Here is a 24349-nt window from a genome sequence, read left to right as displayed (position 1 = left end):
TGCAGCAGGTTGCAGTGTTGGAAACTAAAGTTCAGCGTCTGGAAATAAACGCAGAACTGAACAGACCTTGTGGAAATGACAGCACTTTGCCACTGACTCAAAACAGCGGACTGGAGAATGCTAACATCCAGCTAATTAGCTCTGATACAGCTGCCACGAATCTAAAGGGCTGTGTGCCGGATAATAAATCTGCCAGTATCAGTCCTCCCTGGAATGCTCTCGGGGCACAGCCCAAGAGTAAATCAGCTGATATGGGGAGACGTCCAACAGGTAGAACCTAACGCCCAGAGATCTGTGATGCGACAGGCTGGCCTGCGTTATCATCCTCCTCAACACCTGTGCAGACACAGCTGTGGATAAAAGCTAAAGGGAAGATGAGCAACATAGCTCCCAAACCAGCAAGTGTGCAGTTACAAAATCGGTTTGCTCCACTACTGCAGGACCCTGGATCTCCAACTGAAAACCTGGATAACTCCTCAGACTCACAGAGAAGGATAAGGCCTGACAGGAAGTCAGAAGCTAGAAAGCTACAAGAAAGGCTACTGACTGGTCCTGAGACTCTGGTTGTTGGTGATTCTGCTAATAAAGATGTGGGAAGCATGTACAGCAGAAACACGAAAGTATTGTGCTTTCCTGATGATACGGTCTCCAACATGACCGACAGAATCCTCAGTATTGTTGCAGAAATTCCAACCTTGAAATACCTTGTACTGCACACAGGGGCAAATGATATTGCGAAACAACAATCTGAAGTGCTCAAACGAGATTTAGATAAACTGCTAAATGCAGTGAGCTCTCTGAATGCTGAGGTCTTCTTCAGTGGGCCTTTACCACCAGTCAGAGGAGGAGGAGAGAGATTCAGCAGATTATTGGCAGTAAACAGATGGCTTTCAACTGCATGTGATGTCCACTCAGTGCATTTTATTGACAATTTCAACTTTTTCTGGGACCGCAGACATTTTTTCAAAGGAGACGGACTTTCCCTAAACAAGTCAGGGGTAAAACTTTTTTGCCTCCAACTTATCTTTCTTCCTGCATAACACTGTTCCCACTCCCAAGAGACAAGAGGAATCCAAATAAAAGCAGCGAACACCAAAACATGACGGAGAACCAACTCTCCCCCCGCCTGTATGCTCTAACCATGAAGGATGCCAGAGCAAAAAAGGGGATGCCTCATGTCCTACACCAGGGGCCACTGCTCGTGAGGATTCACTGACTCCAACCACTAAAACTCCACCTAGGTCACCATCTCCAACCACTAAAACTCCACCTAGGTCACCATCTCCAACTGCCCAAACTCCATCTAGCTCATCATCTTCACTGGGTATCCCATCACCCTCCTCCCCCCCTGCTGGAGTTTACTGACCAAACTTGTCAGCGCTGGTATCAGACTTACTCCTCGCCCATCTGCGATCCTGTCCCCCCAAAATCCACCCCGCCCCCTATAACCACCCTGTCCCCCTCCACCACCACAGCGCCAACGGGCACCACCTCCACCCCCTCCACGGCTTGATCTGAACCTACTCCAGTCCCCTAGTAACAGCCCAGCACAGCCACCTATTTGTGTTGGTAACTGATGTGTTCCGGGTCCAGCTTTAAAGGCAAATGTTATGCCTGACTTTTCCAAGGAAAAGCCAGGGCCCATTGTGCCGGAAGCTTCATTGATTCATGTCTCAATAGGTAGGAGGAGAAGATCGGCCCATCTCTCCGGAAACATCACATCATCGAATTTAACATGTATTCCACGTCAGCCACAGTTTGTTCGAAAACATGGGGATGTTGGACTTTTTAGCACATTTAAGTTAGCTCTTTTAAATGTTAGGTCTTTGGCAGGCAAATCATTCTTAATCAATGACTTTATCATCAAGCACATTTTGTTTAATGATAGCATTCAATTCAGTAGAATCTCTTATGGTCACTTTGAATCTTTTGAATATGTTGCCATTCAATGTAAGTCTCCCTGTCGATCAGTCTTCATAACCATCTACAAGCCTCCAAAATACAATGCAAAGTTCTCCGATGAGTTTGCCAATCTACTGTCTGTTGTTTGTATTGATTTTGACTGTGTTGTGTTAGTGGGTGACTTCAACATTCATGTTGATAATCTCAAAGATGGATGTGCTAAAGAACTTTTAAACATCCTGGATCATTTTGGCCTATCTCAGCACGTAACACATTCAACACATAACAAAGGGCATATATTAGATTTGGTTATTTCCAAAGGGCTTAAGACCTCTGACGTTGTGGTGACGGATGTTTCTCTTTTCGATCATTACTCTGTGTCATTTAAAATGGCCACACCTGCTATTCTTAACAAAAGTGGAACAGAGGTAATCAAAAAGCATTATATTAATGATAACACCTGTGCAGTCTTCACTCAGTCTTTTACACCATCACCAACACTGCCCTCAGCTTCAACTATGACCTTGTAAATAGTTTCAGTTCCAAAGTCATGACTATTATTGACTCCATCGCCCCAGTTAAGACAAAAGTTTTATCAGGAAGGAAAAAGACACCTTGGAGAAACACCACACTGGTCAAAGTCCAGAAAAGAGTCTGCAGACAGGCAGAGTGCAGGTGGCAAAAAACCAAACTCCAAGTTCATTATGAGATTTACAAAAACAGTCTCCACACCTATAACCATGAACTAAAGAAGGCAACACAAGCATTCTTTTCAGAGATTATCAACAGAAACTGTAATAATGCCCGCACAGTCATACAATGAATTTGCAGCCCTTTTTACAGATAAAATTTCAAGGTTAAGACAAACAGTGTGCAGCTCCAGCTCAGGCAACATGATAAGTCCATCTGTGCCTTCTTGTTCTCCAGTTAATCTAGCACATTTTAACCTTCTAGATCATACAAGGCTGACAGAAACTGTATCACAGTTAAAATCCACAACATGCTGCCTTGATATTCTGCCAACAAACTTTTTTAAAAATGTCTTTAATTGCATAGCTCCAAATGTGTTGCAGATAATAAATAATTCTCTTCAGTCTGGTCACTTTCCCCAGGCCTTGAAAACTGCAGTAATAAAACCTCTCCTAAAAAAGACTAATCTGGATGCTTCAGCGATAAGTACCTACAGGCCAATATCAAATCTTCCCTTTTTAGGAAAAATTATTGAAAGGGTTGTTTTTCAACAAATGCATGCTTTCATGATGTAGAACAATCTTTTTAATGCATTTCAGTCTGGATTTCATCCACACCACAGCACTGAGACTGTACTGTACTGTAAAGTTTTAAATGACATACACCTGAATAATGATGCTTCCAAAACCTCAGTCTTAGTATTATTAGATCTCAGTGCTGCCTTTGATACAGTTGATCATGACATACTTCTTGCCAGACTGGAAAAGTGGGTGGAACTTACTGGCACTGTACTACACTGGTTCAAATCTTATTTACAAGATAGAGACTATTTTGTGTCAATTGGTGAGCATGTGTCTGAACGAAAAAAGATGATGTGTGGGGTGCCACAAGGGTCCATTCTCGGACCACTTCTTTTCAATATCTACATGTTGCCCCTAGCTCAGATTATGGAGCATCATAATATTTCTTATCATACTTACGCAGATGATACACAACTTTATATTTCTGCGTCATCACATGACTACAGTCCCTTACTTTCACTGAGTGAGTGTATTCATCAAATCAATGAGTGGATGTGCCAGAATTTTCTTCAGCTTAATGCAGATAAGACATAAGTGATTGTATTTGGCCCCAAAAATGAAAGGTCAAAGATCAGTGCTCACCTTAATGCCATGTCACTGACAACAACAGATAAAACCAGAAATCTTGGTGTAATTATTGATTCTGACCTGAATTTTAACAACCATTTAAAGCTCATTACCAAATCAGCCTACTACCACCTGAAAAATATAACCAGAAGGGATGTCTGTCCAAAGAAGACATGGAAAAACTTGTTCATGCATTTATTTTCAGTAGGTTGGACAATTGCAATGGAGTCTTTACTGGCCTAAACAAAAAATCAATTAGGCAACTATAGCTGATTCAAAATGCTGCTGCACGAGTCCTTACAAACACCAGAAAAATGGACCATATCACACCAGTCCTCAGATCACTACATTGGCTTCCTGTGAGTCAAAGAATAGACTTCAAAATCTTACTGTTGGTCTACAAAGCATTAAATGGTCTAGGACCGAAATATATTTTAGATTTATTAACTCCATATGAAGTATCCAGACCTCTCAGGTCATCAGGGACAGGTCTATTGTGTGTTCCCAGAATGAGAACCAAACAAAGTAAAGCAGCTTTGTTATTATGCTCCTCACCTGTGGAACACTCTCCCTGTACACCTGAGGTCTGCACCAACTGTCAGCTCATTTAAATCAGGGTTGAAAACATTATTATTTGCTACAGCTTTACTTAAAGTAAATATATTTGCTCAATGACTTTAATCATTCTTAATGCTAAATTATTGTCTTTTACTGGCTTCTGTTTTTAATTTTCCTTTAACTGTATTTTATTTTTATTTTTTTATTCTCTTCTAATCTCTTTCTTTCTTTCTTTGAAATGTATGATTTTAATGTACTTTTATGCTTCTGTAAAGCACTTTGAATTGCCTGGTGTATGAATTGTGCTATACAAATAAATTTGCCTTGCCTTGCCTTGCCTAACCTCCCTCCTTGTTGCCATGATCTTGCTCTCCAGTCTCCTTTTCCATGGAGGGTTCCCCTGCTCCTTCCAGCTACTGCTGTTCATTTTGTAGCCTAGCATGCGCAGGATGACTGTTGCTGCTGCATACATCAGCTGATTGGACTTGGTGATGGTTTCTGTGGATATAGTCATCAGTGCCATGTTCACGTCTTCCAGTGGAGATTCACTTGGTACTTTGTCTCTTAGCCTTGGCAGGTAGGGAGTTGTGTTAACCCAGGATTCTGTTATCTGTTCTCTCAGGTCAGCTTACCTTGTGTTCAGGGTGTCTGTGCTTCTTGGGGATTGGTACCCAAGAAGCACAGTGCAGGGCTGTCATCCCTGCACTGACCTGTCATCCTGGCTCCCCCTTGCCATAGCATCTTTGTACCTTGGATGAGGCACATTGTACCTCATCAATCTCTAATTGCGACAGTAAGTTGTTCTTACGGATATTAGAGCACTGGGTCACAATTTGCTTTGCAGTCTTCATGGATGTGGGGTTTCGAAGCATCCAAAGGTCCCACATCCTCTTCATATACCCTCTCTCACTGGGGTTGCTGGTGTAGTAGCATTCCAGCAGTGTTTTGTTCTCTGTCCTGCTCCATGTATGTCGTGTTCCAGTAGCCAACTTCTCGTTAGGATGTCCTGGTCCCCCAACACCTAACACGGACCGGGCGACGTCCGAGCTGGTATGGCTTTATCCGTTATTGTTGCTCAAAATCACTGAGCTATCCAGTCAGTACATGTATATGTGTGTGTGTGTGTGTGTGTGTGTGTGTGTGTGTACACACACACACACACACACATTTACTTTTCTTTTTAGTAATTTTGAAATATTTTGATCTATGCTCATATGTTTCAGATACTAAGTGCATTTTGGGTTTTTCCTCATGTTGTAATCCTGAGGTCTTTCCCTTATTGCATTGCATGAGAAGCATCTTTAGTCACTTTATCTTTTACCCATTCCTCTGGTTACACTGACGTTTTTGTAATATAAAACAATGAAAAATGGGCAGAATGTGGAAGTGTGATTATGAGTTATCATTTTTCTTTGATCTACATACTCTCTTTAATCTACTTTCTGTGTCAGTGACTTGGAAAAGAAGCCCACTGAGTGAGGCCAGATGGAAAACAAAGGTTCTGTGAGGGATAAGCACAGGATGGGGGACTTATGTTTGTGTATTAAGGAATATGAGACAGTGACTGCACTGTTGAATATGACTTTGTGGCAACTGCCGTGAATTGATGTGTTTTTGAGTGCCTTTAAACAATTTCCACAACAACATACATACATTGGTGTGGGGATCCGCAGTTTTCCTTCCTTTTTTCCTTTTGTGTCTTGTGTTTCCCCCTCTCTCTCTGTCTCATGTCTGTCTCTTCCCTCTGTCAAGTGGAAGTGTGTTTCACTGCAGGGCGTGGCTGACAGGTTGGGCTTGGCCTCCTCATCCCCTGAGTGCAGCTTCACTCAATCATGCAATCAAAACTCACCTGCTGCCACAGTATATAAGTACTGGCTATCCACCCAATATTCGTTGAATTGTCCGTTCATCCACGTGGTAGCAACTGAGAACACTGAAATCTTTTTTCCCTTGCCTGCTTTCCTGATTCTAGTCTTTTTGTTTGTGTTCAGGAGCCTTGCCCTCATCTGTCTCCGTCCATGCCCTGTCTGTCTGTGTCTTTGGAAAGGATTGGATTTACACTTGTCTGGCCTACTTCATCTCAAGTTCTGGATCCCGTCTGATTGACGCATCAGTTTGCCTCAGTTATCAGTCATCATTAAAACTCTTTTTGGTCTCCTGTCCTCTCTGTCTAAGCGTGCAATTCTGGGTTCTGTAAAAACAAGTGCATGCACTTAGGATAGGGTCACAAATTTTGGCCTGCACATGGACCAAGTATTGACCAGATATGTTGTGTGTGCTATTGTAGACGTTTTGCTGCATTAAGTTAAAAGTAAAGTTGAGTTTTACTATGTAAGTTAGTGTTTATCTACCTATGTAAGATTAGCTAACTTGCTATCCATAATGATTGGAAAATGCACTATATTGCCAAAGGTATTCACTCACCCATCCAAATATTTGAAATCAGGTGTTCCAATCACTTCCATTGCCACAGGTGTACAAAATTCTACATAAATTCTAAATTCTGTTTCGCCAAACATTTGTGAAAAAATGGGTTGCTCTCAGGAGGTCAGTGAATTCCAGCATGGTACTGTGATAGGAAGCCACCTGTACAACAAGTCCAGTCGTGACATTTCCTCGCTCCTGAATATTCCACAGTCAACTGTCAGTGGTATTATAACAAAGTGGAAGCAATTGGGAAGGACAGCAACTCAGCCACGAAGTGGTCGGCTGCACAAAATGACGCAGCGGGGTCAACGGATGCTGAGGTGCATAGTGCGCAGAGGTCGGCAACTTTCTACAGAGTCAGTCGCTACAGACCTCTAAACTTCATGTGGCCTTCAGATTAGCTCAAGAACAGTGCATAGAGAGCTTCATGGAATGGGTTTCCATGGTCTAGCAGCTGCGCCCAAGCCATACATCACCAAGTGCAATGCAAAGTGCCGGATGCAGTGGTGTAAATCACACCGCAACTGGACTCTAGAGCGGTGGAGACGCATTCTCTGGAGTGACGAATCACACTTCACCATCTGGCAATCTGATGAATGAGTCTGGGTTTGGCGGTTGCCAAGAGAACAGTACTTGTCTGACTGTACTGTGCCAAGTGTAAAGTTCAGTGGAGGGGGGATTATGGTGTGGGGTTGTTTTTCAGGAGCTGGGCTTGGCCCCTTAGTTCCAGTGAAAGGAACTCTGAATGCTTCGGGATACCAAGACATTTTGGACAATTCCATGCTCTCAACTTTGTGGAACAGTTTGGGGATGACCCCTTCCTGTTCCAACACGACTGTGCACCAGTGCACAAAGCAAGGTCCATAAAGACATGGATGAGAGAGTTTGGTGTGAATGACCTTGACTTGCCTGCACAGAGTCATGACCTCAACCTGATAGAACACCTTTGGGATGAATTAGAGCAGAGATTGAGAGCCAGGTCTTCTTGTACAACATCAGTGTGTGACCTCACAAATGCGCTTCTTGAAGAATGGTCAAAAATTCCCATGAACACACTCCTAAACCTTGCGGAAAGCCTTCCCAGAAGAGTTGAAGCTGTTATAGCTGCAAAGGGTGGAGCGACATCATATTAAACCCTATGGATTAAGAATGGGATGTCACATGCGTCAAGGCCGGTGAGCCAATATGCATCATATGCATCAAGGCTGGTGAGCCAATACTTTTGGCAATATAGGGTAAGTAGCCAAAGTGCTTGTGTACTTTGTGTGGCTTTGAGGACAAGGGACTGTGTGTCAGGGACTGTCCTCTGCAGTGTGGGGGCCCCCCAGGGAATGGTGCTGGCACCGTTCCTCTTCACCCTCTACACAGCAGACTTTTTACACCTGTCACCCACTTGCCACCTGCAGAAGTTCTCTGATGACTCTACCATTGTCGGCCTCATCACAGATGGGGACGACAGGTCATACAGAGGACTCATCCAGGATTTTGTGGACTGGTGCCAGCAGAACCACCTCCAGATTAACGCGGGTAAAACCAAGGAGCTGGTTGTGGACTTTTGTCGGCGCCCGCACTCTCCACCAACACCAGTGAACATCCAGGGAAGGGACATTGAGATAGTGACATCTTATAAGTACCTGGGTGTTCATCTGAACAACAAACTGGATTGGACTCATAACACCTCTGCACTTTACAAAAAAGGACAGAGCAGACTCTATCTGCTCAGGAGGCTGAGGTCTTTTGGGGTGCGTGGGGCACTCCTAAAGACCTTCTATGACTCTGTTGTGGCCTCTGACATTTTCTATGGTGTAGTCTGCTGGGGGAGCAGCATCACTACAGCTGACAGGAAGAGGCTGGACAAACTTATCAAGAAGGCCAGCTCTGTCCTGGGATGCCCTCTGGAACTGGTGGAGGAGGTGGGGGGGAGGAGGATGACAGCCAAGCTGTCCTCCATGACAGACAATGACTCCCACCCCCTTCAAAACACACTCACTGCACTGAGGAGCTCCATCAGTGACAGGATGCTACATCCAAAGTGTGTGAAAGAGCGGTATCGCAGGTCATTCCTCCCTGCAGCTGTCAGACTGTACAATAAAAGCTACCCCAAGTAATCAGTGCAATAGTCTGGACAATAAGCTGTGCAATAAAAACATGTACATAACTGTCTGTAAATACGATCTACAATTTCTTACAATTTTTTTTAAAACTTCTTTCTTTTATTTTTATTTAAATCCTCACTCTTTTGTATATACTGTTTTTGTTTCTAATCTGCATGCACTTCTTATATTAATCTTTACTGATGCTACTGTATTCTGGAATTTCCCCTCGCGGGACAAATAAAGGAATATTGATCTTGATCTAAATTTCAACTTTATATCATGGCCATTCTCAACAGCAAGCTGACACCATTGATAGGAACGTGTGTTGTGTCACCTGCATGCACCCTTGTGCACATTCACGAGACAAACAAAATGGGTGCCCACTCATGGAAAAACTGCATAGTGCTAATACAGTTTAAAAACTCCATACATGACCTTTAATTTGGTAAGTACAATATTGCAATCACCAAAGGCCAAAGCTACAAAAATAAAGGCCACAGCATAGATCAGCTACTGGGTACCCATCCCCCCCAAAGCCAGGTATCTTTCTAGGGAGTTGGTGGAAGCCAAAGTAGAACTACAATGTGTATATATTGGACTTAAATTCATAAGGCAGACACAAATAAACTCCAAATGAATGCTAATGTCACTCTGTGTCCACTGCAGTGGTGTCACAATACTGGAGTTTCTAACTTTGATACAGTACCTTGAAAAATATTGTTATTCAATACTATTTTCAATATCACTGGGAAAACAGAATATGATGCTTGTCGCAGGGGTGGCTGGCCGATAGAGGGCGCTAGGGCGCTGCCCCCTCTGTCTCACATCATGTAGAATCACACAGCCCTTCCTTTAATAAAACGTTTTTTAAAATGACTTTTACAAGTATATTTTATGTTTTAAAAAGGCAAAATGAATAATATAGTCTGAAGTGAGTTACTAAAATGTAAAATCTGCAATAAATAGTCAGATTAGAAATGTCCTACGTTGTCTACAGTTACTAATAGCTGACATATATCCGGCCACGGGCGTACACATCTTTCCCCATTAACTCCCATTATAACTTTGACATGCGCAGTTCGTTCCTCTTCAAAACAAGAGATAGGAGACAGCGGGGCGCGGTCAAGCTGCGCCCCGCTGCGTCCCTCTGATCACTATACATGCCACTGGCCATGGGGTGGCAGCAGAGAGCGAGCGATTTGTTCACCCGCGAGCCTGTAATTAAAACTGCCAAGCAAGTGACGTTGAGCGCAGAGTGTTGGAGTAATTAGCAAACAAGATCATTAGCTAGTCGAAAAAGGAGAAAATGAAGAGAGAAAATTCAGTGAAGTCACTGAAAACAACGCTGTTCGAGAGGAGAACACTGCAGGAGAAACTGAGAGTGAAGGAGCTCGGACCTGACCAGGCAGACGTCTTAATTAGACAGCAGTCCGAAGCAGTTCAGAAGCAGTTCAGTTATTTTCTTTAGACAAAGTGACAATGTTTTGTTGCTTTGATAGTCTTAAATAAGAGGATTTGCTGTGTTTTCATTGTCATTTAAGGTTGTTAATATAAATGTTAGCTAACAGAAGCACTTTGGACTTTAAGCCTGATGGTTTGATTGTTTTTTTAAACAAAATGTCCAGTGTTTGTTGGTTTCATGTGTATGTATTTGCTGTTTTTTTTTTTTTTCTTTTTTTTAGTTGAGTATATCAATATAAATATGTTGTTCCAAACAATTAGCTGGACAGAAGAAGCACTTAGTACTCTTGGAAGCTGTGACAATGAATTGTTTCTCTTTTTACTTTTGAAGTAAAAAATAAATTTATACATTCTTGATTTGTTTAATGATGGAAAAGGAGATTTTAAGGGTTTGTGTGTACCAATTATATCTTATCTGGAGCAAAACATATCAAACACTGGGGAGATAAATTCAAATTCACTAACTGGTAACATTCACCTGCATTTAACTGTTTATTTGTAAACATAATATACATTAATTCTTGTGGTCCGGCGTTGCCAACTCAGCTTTTTGGTTTGGTAAATTAAATGTGCCCTCCCAAGACAAAAATTCACCAGCCGCCACTGCTTTGTCGTAGATTAGATATATACAATATATAAAGTAATTAAAATTAGCTCAAACGTCTACAGCAGTAAAATGCACCAGTAAAATGCACATTAATTCAGCAGTTACATTAATCCAAAAACATACATAATAATAAAACACTCACAGGGACCATTTCACTGCAGAATGAGGACCTTTACACAGTGTGGACAAACTACTTGAAAAGTGTAGTGAGCTAAGCTACCAGTTACTCTACATCAAATTATGCTTTACTACGCTGAAACTATCCCCTCAGAAATGTAACATGTATATATGTTTGTTACATGTAAATGTAACAAAACTGTCAATCAAACACATTGTGAGGTAAAAATGTTAAGGTAAGCACAATAAGCTGTGCTCTCTACTCTCACTGCACCAAGCCCAGTTTGGCAAAAAATAATAAATAAATAAAATAAAATAAAATAAAATAAAATAAAATAAAATAAAATAAATAAAACATAATACAAATCTAAACTTGAAGTTTATCACCTCCATATGAAAGAGCCATAGCTTAAACTGAATCCCACCACATCCCCCAATACTCTGCTTTGTTGTATTATGTTTTTGTTGTCTGATAGGTCTCTCATCATGCTGTGTTTTATATGGTATTATATTGTGACCGTTAACACTTTATAATAACTATCCGTTATAAGTAGTTATTAGATCATTTGTAAACTGTTAATTAATGAGTTATTAATGACTTGTTAAGCGTTTGTTAATTGTTTGTTATGATTTATAATGATGCCTTATAGATAAATAGACCATTAATAAACTGTTAGTTAATGAGTTATAAATGACTTGTTAACTGTATGTTAATGATTTATAACTATACCTTATAAACTAGTAATAGATCATGAACAAGCTATTAGTGAATTGCTTACTAATGACTTGCTAAGTATCAGTTAATAGTTTATATATGTTATTGGGACGTTATTCTTAAGTTGCAACTATTCCTCATTTATTAACGGTTAGTAAATGAGGAATAGTTGCAACTTTAGAATAGCATCCCAATAACATACAAAAGCTAATAACTAATACTTAACTAATATATTAACTCACACTTTACAGATCAGTTGTTCATAGTTTGTTAACCATCTGCTAATACCAAACTTTGTAGAACAGCAAATGGGTGGAACAAGTTCAAGGTACAGAAATTTGATGTGATATTTCAAATATCAAATTTTTGTACCTCAACCTTGTTCCACCCATAGGCTTTTCTGTGTACTGTATTTTACCAAAGACACACCACAGATGAAATGTTGAACATTGTGTTTAATGTATAGAAACACGCATACTGAGCCATCACATGGCAGAACAGCAGTATACAACAGTATACAAACCCATGAGGTTTGGGCACTTTTTGTGCAGGACATGAAAACAAAATAAATCAAAATCAAGTCATTGGCATTATTGATATGTCATGTCTTAGCACAACTTGGACCCTCTATACTTAGTGAACCAGACCCGAGCTACAACCGAACTGATCTAGGGCACCATCCTACAGTGACACAACACCTAAGCTTTCTTAGACAGAGGAATCATTCATTCATTCATCTTCTATACCCGCGTATCCCTTTCGGGGTTGCGGGGGGCTGGAGCCTATCCCAGCTGGCAATGGGCGAGAGAGGCGGGGTACACCCTTGAACCTGTCGCCGGTCGCAACACAGACGAACAACCACTCACACTCACACCTGTGGACAATTTAGAGTCACCAATTAACCTAATGATCATGTTTTTGGTCTGTGGGAGGAAGCCGGAGTGCCCGGAGAGAACCCACGCATGCACGGGAAGAACATGCAAACTTCACACAGACCCTGGCCCGGGGATTGAACCAGCGACCTCCTTGCTGTGAGGTACGCGCACTACCTGCTGCGCCACCGTGCCGCCCACAGAAGAATCAGTTTCCCCTTTTTCTTTTGATGTTCAACATCCCTCAAAAGGTTTGGATCATTAATCAACACTTCCAGACATTTTTTGGCAAAGTCCTGCAGTCGTTGCTGTGGTGTATGAGCAACCAGCAACTCCTTGTATTTCTTCGGGGCTACAACAGCCAGCTCACAGATCGGGGCATTGGCGACGACGGTGTTTCGGTCAACACCGACCTTTCGATATGCCGCACTCAGCTTTCTTCCTTTCTTGTACGCCTTAAGGACTTTTCTGTATCTCTTGATGACCTCCTCAGGATGACGTGCTGAAACAGATAAAAATTTAGTTAAGTATAACAAACATACAAGTAGTGAATCGACACAGAACCACACACATAGAAGCAAAGTGGTTGCAAAAAGTAATGAAGATTACATGGGCACAGAGCAACTGAGAGAGAGTGAGAGAGAGACACACACAGACAGACAGACAGACGTTGTGATGTCTACATGCCTGACACACATGAGGGGAGCAGCCTTATTTCTTGTTTTTTTAATGTTTGTTTGTTTTTATTTATTGTCTGTATTGCTGTTATTTGCTTTGGCAACACTGTATTTTAACGGTCATGCTAATAAAGCGTTTTGAATTGAATTGAGAGATAGAGAGAGACAGTCAGACAGACAGACAGACAGATGTTGTGATGTCTACATGCCTGACACACATGAGGGCAGCCTTATTGCCTTCCTCTCTTTACACTTACCTCTCTGCTTGCCATGTTGCCTTTTTTCCTTCTCTTTTTTCTTCCTCTTGTCCTTTTTCTTGTGACTGGTGGTGGTGCTTCTTTTTCTTCTTGCGTCTTTTCTTCGATTTCTTGTCTGAATCGGAAGAATCAGTTGATGAGGATGAGGAGCTGGATGAAGAGGAGCTGGATGAAGAGGATGAATATGGGGTAAGGTTACTGTAAGGTCTGTGGCGGAGGAGGTGAAGGTGCCACTGCTTGATGCCACTGTCACCATTAGAGCTAGTCCTTGCTGCTGGTTACCATGACAGCGCGATAAACACAGTTTGTGCTGCTGTGGCACTGTGTTAAATTTCTACATTATACGGATTTGTTCGGTGATTTTATGAACATACAGCTCAGTAACTTTTCATTTTTAAAGTCTTCCCTCAGCTTATAAGCTATATCGCTCATAAATAGCCTTGCTAGGACAATAATTAGTTAAAACACGGCTCTTTTTACAGCCGAATCGATGTTATCTTCGACTCGATACATAATGCCTGTGACCTCATGACATAGTTTTGACAGTTATTTCACGCTTGTCAGATTCGTATTCATTCTGAAGAAAGCGTATGTCCGTAAACTGCAATCCGTATTTGTAATTTAGTAAAGTTGTAACTTTATGAATTGTATTCTCACAGAGAAAATATACACTACGTAATCTATGCATGATTTGACTGAAACAAGAGTTTACAAAATTTTTAATTATGCACAAATATAGACTAATACGCACACATTTTTAATACATGCACGATTTTTTATGTGTACACGCAGAAAACTTTTTACAGTAACCATACCCCATTGATGAAGAGGAGTTGGATGGACTGGGGGATGACGAGAAGGAAGATGCACCAGGAGACGAGTTGGCCGAGGAAGATGTGTCAATTATCCCACCATCATCTGTATATACAACATAACAGAAAATACAATACCAAATGCATTACTAACTATGATGATACAAGTCAACTCACATACATTCTTATCAACATTTACATTTATTAAGACTTTCAGTTTCACTGATTCATCAAATCGTGATCTCATCAGTTGGACAGATGTGTCTGCTGTCAATCAATGCTACAGATATTATCTTCCAGGTAGTAACTGTACATGTGTATTGTTTGGGTAATAACACGCTCATGCTCTGATGAAGGTCTTGTCACCGTGAAATGTTGGCATTTCTTCCACTCAACTATATATATATTTTACAAAACACCCAAGTATCATTGTCAGGTGTGCAAACATGTTTTTCCAAGAAAGTGTTAGGCCTACTTACTTTGACCAACTTGTTAGCAGAGGGAGTCTCTCTCCTTAGTTAGGTCACTGATTTTTTCTGTGAGTGTGTGCTGCTTCCTCTTGGCCTCATGGAGCTTAAGCTGCTTCTTCTTAAAATGTAAAAATGCTGTTGGAGCTACAGTTGCCTCAGTATCTGGAATGATAGGATAGAGAATTAAAAAAGCTCTAATCATAAAAGCCAGGTGAAGGTAAAATAAGATAATGAGCAGCTGGCTCTAGATATCTGCACTGGATCTCTGAATGAGTGAACGTAACTGTATAACTATCATCCATCACCAATGAATATATGAATGGATATGTACAGACTATCATTATATACATATATACGCACACATATATATACATAGGGCTGGGCGATATGGCCTTTTTGAAATATCTTGATATTTTTAGGTTATGTCACGGTATGATATATATCTTCATATTTTGCCTAAGCCTTGAATTAAAGTTTTGATGAATACAATCACACCAGTATGATGATTCTTGTTTTACTATTTTACAGCCAATTCTAGACCAGTCTGCTGAATTCAGAAAATGACATCACTTTACTCTAATAGCTTTCAAAACCAAGAAAAGACAACTATTATGCCATATAACAATATCGCTTTATTGCTCAGCCCTTTTAGATATTTGACAGCTGTAACATTCAATCAACATTGATTAATACTTTGTATGTACCCTGTGTTGCTCTCCGAAAATAACGCGCGTGCACGCACACACGCGCGCGCGCGCAGACACAAAATTAATCATTGGACACTTCACTAATCTGGTTTAATTTACTGTTTAATAAAGCCGATGTGTCTACGGGTCTGAAGCAGACCAGGGTGGCTACTGGATTAGCCTCGGGCTAACCCTCGGCCTAGAAGGACTTTTATAACACGCAGTCTTGCTTACCGTCACCGTTGTTGTCCATATACACAGCATCGTCCACAGGTGTAGTTTTCTTTTTACTGGAAGTACCCGCTGTTGACTTCTTTCTCTTTCTCCCGACAGTACCTGAATTTATCTCGGTATTTTGCGCATCGCCGCTGGTATCGAACATTTTACCTGACCGTGTATTCATTCTTGGAAATCAATGCTAATGCGACCTGCCCATCAAGAATTTGCTGAGTGAGTGATGGGCGTGTCTGGCTAGGTTGTCACCGGTTGTCACTCACCATGTACAGTGGTGATGCGAGGTGATTGACAAGTTGACAACCAGCCAATATGATGGAGGAGGCCGGATGGCTCCTCCTCCAGCCCGTGAATTCAAACATGATTGGCTTGTTTCACCCTCGTCACCCCCGACCTATAATTCGTAGTAATCTGGCAGGAGCTAGTCACAGAGACTCGGGAAGCCTGCGTGATGTGTGTGGAAGGAACAGAGGATAAGAAAATAGGTAGGCCCTAATCAAGTCATATTGTAATATCGTAGCCAAATCATGCCTGGTTTAGCCACTGAGCTAAGAGAGCTTATTGAAGGCAGAAATGAAATGAAATTTATTTAATTGTGAGCTATTAAGAGTACCCAATATATCTTAATTCAGGTTAACATTAACTTCTAGAAATACATGACTATACACTACACTACTTAATACTAATCTACAAGATCACAACATGTCAAAACATTGTGGGCTTATAGATCTGCTATTTTCAGAAAAAAATACTGGAAAAAAAAAATTCAACACTTTTGAAACACTTTAACACACATTTTATGGGGGTTCCTGACAAAATATTTTCAGCTGGGGTCCATGTCCAAATACACATTAATTTGGGGGTCCTTGACATGAAAATGTTTGAGAATCTCTGCTCTAGGCACTACCCTGGCCTGTGTCATTCTTATCTTTATTTGTATATCTTCAGGGTTTGCAAACACCATAACCACAGAGGGAGGAAACTGAAGAGGTCAATTAGACACAAATCTATATTCAGCAAGTCAAAGGTCTCCCTCTTCAACTGGATGCGCTTTGTGTACAGGTACGCTATGGCATAGGTATATGATTTTAGTCTGTCTGTCTATGATGAAAAGTGTTCAATGTTTCAATAGAAATACTGTATAACTATGCTGTCATAAACAATAACTGGAGACTATGTAGTAAAGCTTGTGATTATTGTGTTCTGGAGCATCTCTAGACTCATGATGATAACAGGTGCTTGGAGTTATTTCACTTTTGTGATTTATTTTGCTAAAAGGAGTAATTTACAGCTCGAATTCTTAACAGTTTAATTATGGAAATATGTTTAATTGCTGTTACTTATGGGATGCTGTGTTAGTCAGCATTAGGCCTGGTGGAGCAACATGAGTGTCTGACCCTGTCTTTTGAAGCTCAATGGCAATTGGCTATCTCAATCTATAGGCTCTGGCAATTAATATTAGAAATAGGATTTTACAAATACCCTATTAGTCCCTAATGTATTGACAGAGCTCTGTAGAAAATACCACAAAACATATTTTCCATCATTATTGCTGTTTTTGTCTACACAGTAGTGGACAATTGTCATATCCTGGGGTGCAGTAGATGCAAACTTTGTGTATCAAACCAAAAAGATCAAAAGAACTGTGGTATGATTATTTGCCTTGTTCTATCAGATTTGCACAAGGCCTGCGTCTACGTCAAGTGGACATAATCAATGATGACATCTCTGGAAGCTCAGCAACCCTGTCCAAGATGGCTCAAAAGCTGCGAGATGTGTGCACTACTGCGATGGATAGATATCAGCAAGCAAGAGGCCAGTACATTGGGGGGCAGCAGCAGTTTGTCACCGTTGATGAGAGCCACTTCAGACACAAAAGAAAGGCAAGCAGCAAGCACTATTATCAAGATAGTAATGCACGTTACCATTGAATGACAGATTATTCATTCTGTTTAAAGAAGAATAATTCCTAATATTTTATGTTTTTCTGGTGGCTGGAAGAGGAAGAAGTGGGTGCTCGGGATGCTAGGTGTGAACCGGAGAGGGAGAAGACATGCAAAGCCTGTTCTTCGCTTAGTCGAGAGAAGAAGAAGGAGAGATCTGGTGCCACTTATAGCTCGCCGTGTTAAAGTGGGGTCTACAATAATAAGTGATGAGTGGCGGGCTTATCGCAATGCTTTACCTCAGCTAGGTTACACCCATTTCACTGTCAATCACAGTGTGTCATATGTCGATGCCCAAACAGGTGCGCATACTCAGCACATAGAGAGGGCCTGGAGAACGGTTAAGGAAAATGTGTGGAGACTCAGGGGGAATCCTACAGAGGAGTTACCGGTCGACCATCTCAGAGTTATTGAATGGTATGAGTGGCTTGCCCGTAAGCATCGCAAAGGGCCATTAGGACGGATAATCCATGACATTGCTGTGATGTATGGACATTAAATGTCCCTCTGAAATTCTGTTTATTCAGTGTTTAGCACAAAAAGTGCCCAAACCTCATGGGTTTGCATACTGTTGTATACTGCGGTTCTGCCATGTGATGGCTCAGTATGTGTGTTTCTATACATTAAACACAATGTTCAACATTTCATCTGTGGTGTGTCTTTGGTAAAATACAGCATACAGAAAAGCCCATGGGTGGAACAAGGTTGAGGTACAAAAATTTGATATTTGAAATGTCACATCAAATTTCTGTACCTTGAACTTGTTCCACCCATTTGCTGTTCTACAAAGTTTGGTATTAGCAGATGGTTAACAAACTATGAACAACTGATCTGTAAAGTGTGAGTTAATATATTAGTTAAGTATTAGTTATTAGCTTATGTATGTTATTGGGACGTTATTCTAAAGTTGCAACTATTCCTCATTTACTAACCGTTAATAAATGAGGAATAGTTGCAACTTAAGAATAACGTCCCAATAACATATATAAACTATTAACTGATACTTAGCAAGTCATTAGTAAGCAATTCACTAATAGCTTGTTCATGATCTATTACTAGTTTATAAGGTATAGTTATAAATCATTAACATACAGTTAACAAGTCATTTATAACTCATTAACTAACAGTTTATTAATGTCTATTAACTATCTATAAGGCATCATTATAAATCATAACAAACTATTAACAAACGCTTAACAAGTCATTAATAACTCATTAATTAACAGTTTACAAATGATCTATTAACTAGTTATAACGGATAGTTATTATAAAGTGTTACCTTGTGGCCTTTTTGTTTATTCATTTATGTCTTCTCAAGTGGGTGAAGCAGTTTGTAAAGGTGTTTAAATAAAGGTGCAATATGAAAAAGCTTTACTTACTAATAAGCACAGTTTTATTACTTTGTTTCTGTGTTATGTTTTTCTTTGTTATGGCTGGGACTAATGTGTTGTGTTTGAGTTTTCCCCTCCAGTGTGGCAGTGGATGTGTGGCCAGGCTGTTCGGTGGGGCAGACGGCACACCTGAAACTTATCTACTCGTTACCTCTCCATTTAAGCAGCATGTCGGAAATGTCTCGTTGCCAGATTGGTCTCAGCTTTATGCCAGACTTTCAAGCCGTTTGTTGAGAGTGTTTGCACCTATCCTACTTCCTAGTAGCCTGTGTGTGTTTACTCCTTGTCTAGTTCATTGTAGCTTTTTTGTTTATCCCTGGTTTGTTTTCCAGTAATTTGTTTGTTCCTAGTTTTGCGTTTTTTCCCACCCGCTTGCCACAGTGTAGTTGAATGTTCGTTTAAGGGCTGTTTTTGTGTTTGAGATTGTGTTTTTTTGTTTGTTCTTATTTAAACTGTCCTTGTGTATGGCTCCCTTAGTTCTGTGCCTTGCTTCTGCGTAACAGCTAACGTAACAGAAACAGGTGTCAAGAGTATGTGTGTGGTCATCTTTTGTGTGAGCATGTCCTTAAGCTTGTGTGAGATGTCTTGGAAGTTGACAGCAGCTTCTTCTTGGGGTTGCATAGTAAGCACGTCTCTGTTGTTTCACAAATACTCATGACACATGACAAAGGGTTGGGCAGCATAACACTATATACTGTGTGATGGTAGAAAGTGTAGTACACACAGTATTGCCAGACTGGAGCTATCCCTTAAAATGTCTTTACATCATTCACAGTGAATGCAAAGCTACCCTGCTACACAGTGTCGAAATGGGCGTGTTGTACTCTTCTGCTTGCCTGCATATTGTCTTCCACTCTTTTGTTGACATTGCAGATATGCCCAGGGGCGGACTGGGACAAAAAATCGGCCCTAGCATTTTGGACCAGACCGTCCCACCACATTGATAATGCACACCTTTTCGGTCTTTTCGGTCTCTTGAATTTGTATACCAACTGTGGAATTCTTTAAAACCATCTACCTTAAGCCATGCAATGAGTTAACAGGAATCAGTGAGAGTGGACACATTAAATACTTCCAAAAAGTGTCATTTATTAACACTACAAAAAAGTATACTCCACCACTCCATCATAGTAATGGATCTTTAAGCAGTATTCATCCTATTGGGTGTACCTATGTGTTTCAGGGAGGAAGAAAAGAGAAATAGAACGAATAGAGAGGAGAAATGATGGATCAGATGCTTACTATCTAGTAGTACTCAATAAATTGTGAACTTACCCAGTCCAAAAGGATGAATGTAGCTGAACTCCTGAATGAACTTTGAACTCTGTGTATGTATGTCTGAGAGAGAAAGAGAGAGAGAGATTTAATTATTGATCAATCTTCAAGATAAAAATAGTAGTGTAGAAACTGAAAACTTAAGAGGGATGATGACACATGAATGAGAGAGAGAAAGAGAAATAATATACATGGTTGATTGATCTGATTGTCACTGTTTTCTAGACAAAGTGGTGCTGAATAAAGAGGGCCTGTGAACTTGGGCAAATCCTTAAAAAAGACGACATCATCCTGTATGTGTGTGACAGATAGAAAGAGAATGAGAGGATCATCTGTGTCTTTTGCATGACATTAACTGAGGGCTACATACACAATGTCTTATGAATACCTGTGTATACAGGTATTACAAACTAACTAGAATAAAAACTAACCTGGCCATAGAACATTAGCCAAAAATATGTTATTGACGTTTTATCATTTACCAAGGGCTTGGGTTGCTTTACTCATTTCAAGTATTCTGAAAGCAGTCCAGCTTACCGCAGGTTTAACTGCATGTCCCTGTTCAATGTCGCCACCACCGCCACTGTCATCGGCCACGGGAGCTGATGAAGGCCCTGCCGTGGAAAACATATCAGAAATTTTTGCGTATTTGGCAACGTTGGCTTGAAGAGCCAGCCTCCTCTAGTCTCGCAGTTTCTCTGCACCTCCTTTTCGTTTTCTCTCCATTCTTGAAGATCCTAACAGATTACGTTACTGACGCAAAAGAAGGAAAGTGTTTCATGATATGATTGGGCGAGATGAGCCCTGTCACGTTTCAGTGAAGAAAATAACCTATAGACCACAGACCAGCGTGTGTCAAGGGCTGGTCGGTGGCTATGAACAAACTCTTGCGCTGACTTTTTATTTTCCGAATGCATTACGCCGGCAGGACCAAAGTGAAAGTGGTTGGTGTTTAACGATGTAATTGGGCCAGCCCAATGTCAATCAGGCCGAAATACCACATCGGCCCACCGGGAAAATGCTGGCTATGCCAGATGGTCAGTCCGTCCCTGGATATGCCCAAAAACATGTAACATTGATATCAACAGTAAAACAATCATGAGTCTTCCTCCTCCTCCTGCACACTCTACATAGTCTCCACCCCTCACCTAAACCAAACTGAGTATTCAGTATGTGAGAACATGTCACAGACAAAGGTGCTACATGTGTGAAAGGGAAACTGAACAATATCCATATCTCATTCTGCGAAGATTGTATGAGAAAACTCCTTTAGTGTCTCTGTCTCTTCAACGTGGGCAACAAGATATAGCAGTCCAGCTTCCTTGTATGGTCAGACAGCTTACCAAGTCCTCACATGACCTGAGAGCAACAGTTTTTGGAAGTAATGCACCTCTGTTGCATTTCTGTTGTTCTCATTTGGAACCTTAAAGCTTCCTATCACAAAGGGGTTGGGTTTCAGGCCCAAGTGCAGAACCACCACAACACGGGTAAAGCTTTTATCAACCTTTTTTAATCTTGAATTGGCAGGACCACAGGCAGGCAAAGACTTGGGATGTGCAGAATACAAAGTCTTGGAGTCTCTGTAAGTGTTTGGTGCGGCAAACACCAAACACTCAGGCAAACAATTATCCAGGAACAAACACAAGACTCGTGGTCAGGGACAAAAGGCTAAGGCAGTTACTGGGGAATAGGAGAACAGGCGTGGTCGGAGACAGACAGGGTCAGCAACAGGAGATCAGTCCAAGATTTAGCTGGAGAGTCTTGCATGAGAACAATGATGGTCTGGCAAACAGTGAGTGTGGCAGAGCAGCTTATGCACTGATTGCAATGAGTCTCAGGTGTGTGATCAGGTGAGCAGGCAGGTGGGTGTGGCTGAGAGTGGAAAAGCACCGAGGGCACTGGTGAGCAGATGAGGAAACAATGGCAACAGGTAAGAACTGACTATACTGTGACACTTCCATTTTGAAAGAATGTTTTAGTGCTGCCTCATGCCAATTTACATATACCACAATGGAAGATTTTGGCCATTTAGCCCACCCCTAACCACACCAACTCTTGTGAAGGTGGATTATCTTAAAAACACTAGTCTGCTGGATTTGTAAATAGACAACAGTCTGCTAACACGTTAGCAATATCAAATCTATAAGATGATGAAATCTGAATGTGTTTACAGCTTGTTTCCACTGCCCCCAAGTGACAGAAAAATAAAATGAATGTAGAGTTAAGGGCTCGTGTCATTTCTGTTCTTTTATGTTCATTTATGTTCTTTCATGGTGCATATTCCCAAACAAATTATCAGTTCAGTTACGACAAACCAGTTGACACACGGTAGACATAGAGGTCAAGAGGCATCTGGTGCAATTGCATGCTTTGCCCCAGGGTAATCCAGCCAGAGTTGTATCTCTATAGCTGATGTAGTCCTGAAACATAGTCACACTTTCTAAGAGATGTGTGTTACAGGCATGGCGCCAGGATTTCAATTTTAGATGGGCCACAGTTACTTTGGGTGGGCCCCTTAATTACAGAAGTTAACGCTGTTTCCGACTGGTAGTCTCACTTAAACAAAAATGACTGGTATCATGCTGTGGAGGGCGACTAGTACGTCTAGCTGATTATGACATGTTCAAAATCTTTTAAAAAAACATTTTCAATGCCGTAGCTTATTATTTCACTGCAACAGTTTGTATTTATTATAAGTGGCACACGTGGCTGATCTCATTATCTACACTGAACAAAAATATAAACACAACACTTTCGTTTCTGCTCCCATTTTTCATGAGCTAAACTCAAAGATCTAAAGCATTTTCTCAATACACAAAAGACCATTCTCTCTCGGATATTGTTCACAAATCTGTCTAAATCTGTGTTACTGAGCACTTCTCCTTTGCTGAGTTAAGGGGGGTCTCGGGGGGTCAGAAAACCAGTCAGTCAACACATCTCCTTCGCATAGAGTTGATCAGGTTGTTGATTGTGACCTGTAGAATGTCGGTCCACTCCTCTTCAATGACTGTGCGAAGTTGCTGGATATTGGCAGGAACTGGAACATGCTGTCGTATATGCTGATCCAGATCATTCCAAACATGCTCAATGGGTGACATGTCCGGTGAGTATGCTGGCCATGCAAGAACTGGGATGCTTTCAGCTTCCAGGAATTGTGTACAGATCCTTGCAACATCGGGTCGCGCATTATCATGCTGCAACATGATGTGATGGTCGTGGATGAATGGCACAACAATGGACCTCAGGATCTCGTTACGGTATCTCTGCGCATTCAAAATGCCATCAATAAAATGCACCTGTGTTTGTTGTTCATAACATACGCCTGCCCATACCATAACCCCACCGCCACCATGGGCCACTCGATCCACAACGTTGACATCAGCAAACCGCTCACCCACACGACGCCACACACACTCTCTGCCATCTGCCCTGAACAGCGAAAACCGGGATTCATCCGTCTCAGACGATCTTGGAGGTGAACACGCTGGATGTGGAGGTCCTGGGCTGGTGTGGTTACACGTGGTCTGCAGTTGTGAGGCCGGTTGGATGTACTGCCAAATTGTTTGAAACACCTTTGGAGATGGTTTATGGTAGAGATATGAACATTCAGTTCAGGGGCAACAGCTCTGGTGGACATTCCTGCAGTCAGCATGCCAATTGCACGCTCCCTCAAAACTTGCAACATCTGTGGCATTGTGCTGTGTGATAAAACTGAACATTTTAGAGTGGTCTTTTATTGTGGTCAGCCTAAGGCACACCTGTGTAATAATCATGCTGTCTAATCAGCATCTTAACATGCCACACCTGTGAGGTGGGATGGATTATCTCGGCAAAGGAGAAGTGCTCACTAACACAGATTTAGATAGATTTGGGAACAATATTTGAGAGAGAATGGTCTTTTGTGAATAGAGAAAATGTTTTAGATCTTTGAGTTCAGCTCATGAAAAATGGGAGCAAAAACAAAAGTGTTACGTTTATATTTTTGTTCAGTGTATATTTTCGCTATGGATC

The 24349-nt window shown here is 41.2% G+C and overlaps 1 protein-coding gene and 2 long non-coding RNA genes across 4 annotated transcripts in view; 1 reads left to right on the top strand and 2 right to left on the bottom strand.

Annotated features, from left to right (window-relative positions):
* Window positions 1-12157: 12157 nt before the first annotated feature.
* LOC143327365 (uncharacterized) lies at window positions 12158-16127 on the bottom strand. Its single transcript, XR_013077732.1, has 5 exons — window positions 15730-16127; window positions 14819-14971; window positions 14343-14445; window positions 13528-13692; window positions 12158-13095 (listed from the first exon to the last, which is right to left on the bottom strand). It is a non-coding gene; the product is annotated as an uncharacterized LOC143327365 (long non-coding RNA).
* Window positions 16128-16149: 22 nt separating this feature from the next.
* Window positions 16150-19066, top strand: LOC143327366 (uncharacterized). The gene is made up of 4 exons (XR_013077733.1): window positions 16150-16214; window positions 16678-16791; window positions 17405-17612; window positions 17731-19066. It is a non-coding gene; the product is annotated as an uncharacterized LOC143327366 (long non-coding RNA).
* Window positions 19067-19512: 446 nt separating this feature from the next.
* The window catches only part of lrrc38a (leucine rich repeat containing 38a), a 29061-nt gene continuing 24224 nt past the window's right edge, over window positions 19513-24349 (bottom strand). The window contains exons 2-4 of one of the 2 annotated variants that reach the window (XM_076741660.1): window positions 20876-20952; window positions 20339-20401; window positions 19513-20233 (exon numbers count right to left, since the gene is read on the bottom strand). In XM_076741660.1, coding sequence (XP_076597775.1) covers window positions 20216-20233; window positions 20339-20401; window positions 20876-20952 — 158 coding nt within the window. In that variant the 3' untranslated portion in view covers window positions 19513-20215. Of the gene's footprint in view, window positions 20402-20875; window positions 20953-24349 lie in introns of both variants that reach the window. The other variant, XM_076741659.1, reaches the window with a different exon arrangement.

This window comes from Chaetodon auriga, chromosome 10, assembly GCF_051107435.1.
Source record: "Chaetodon auriga isolate fChaAug3 chromosome 10, fChaAug3.hap1, whole genome shotgun sequence".
Lineage (NCBI taxonomy): Eukaryota > Metazoa > Chordata > Actinopteri > Chaetodontiformes > Chaetodontidae > Chaetodon > Chaetodon auriga.
The sequence above is the reverse complement of the archived record's forward strand: the minus strand, read 5'-3'. Positions and strand labels throughout refer to the sequence as shown.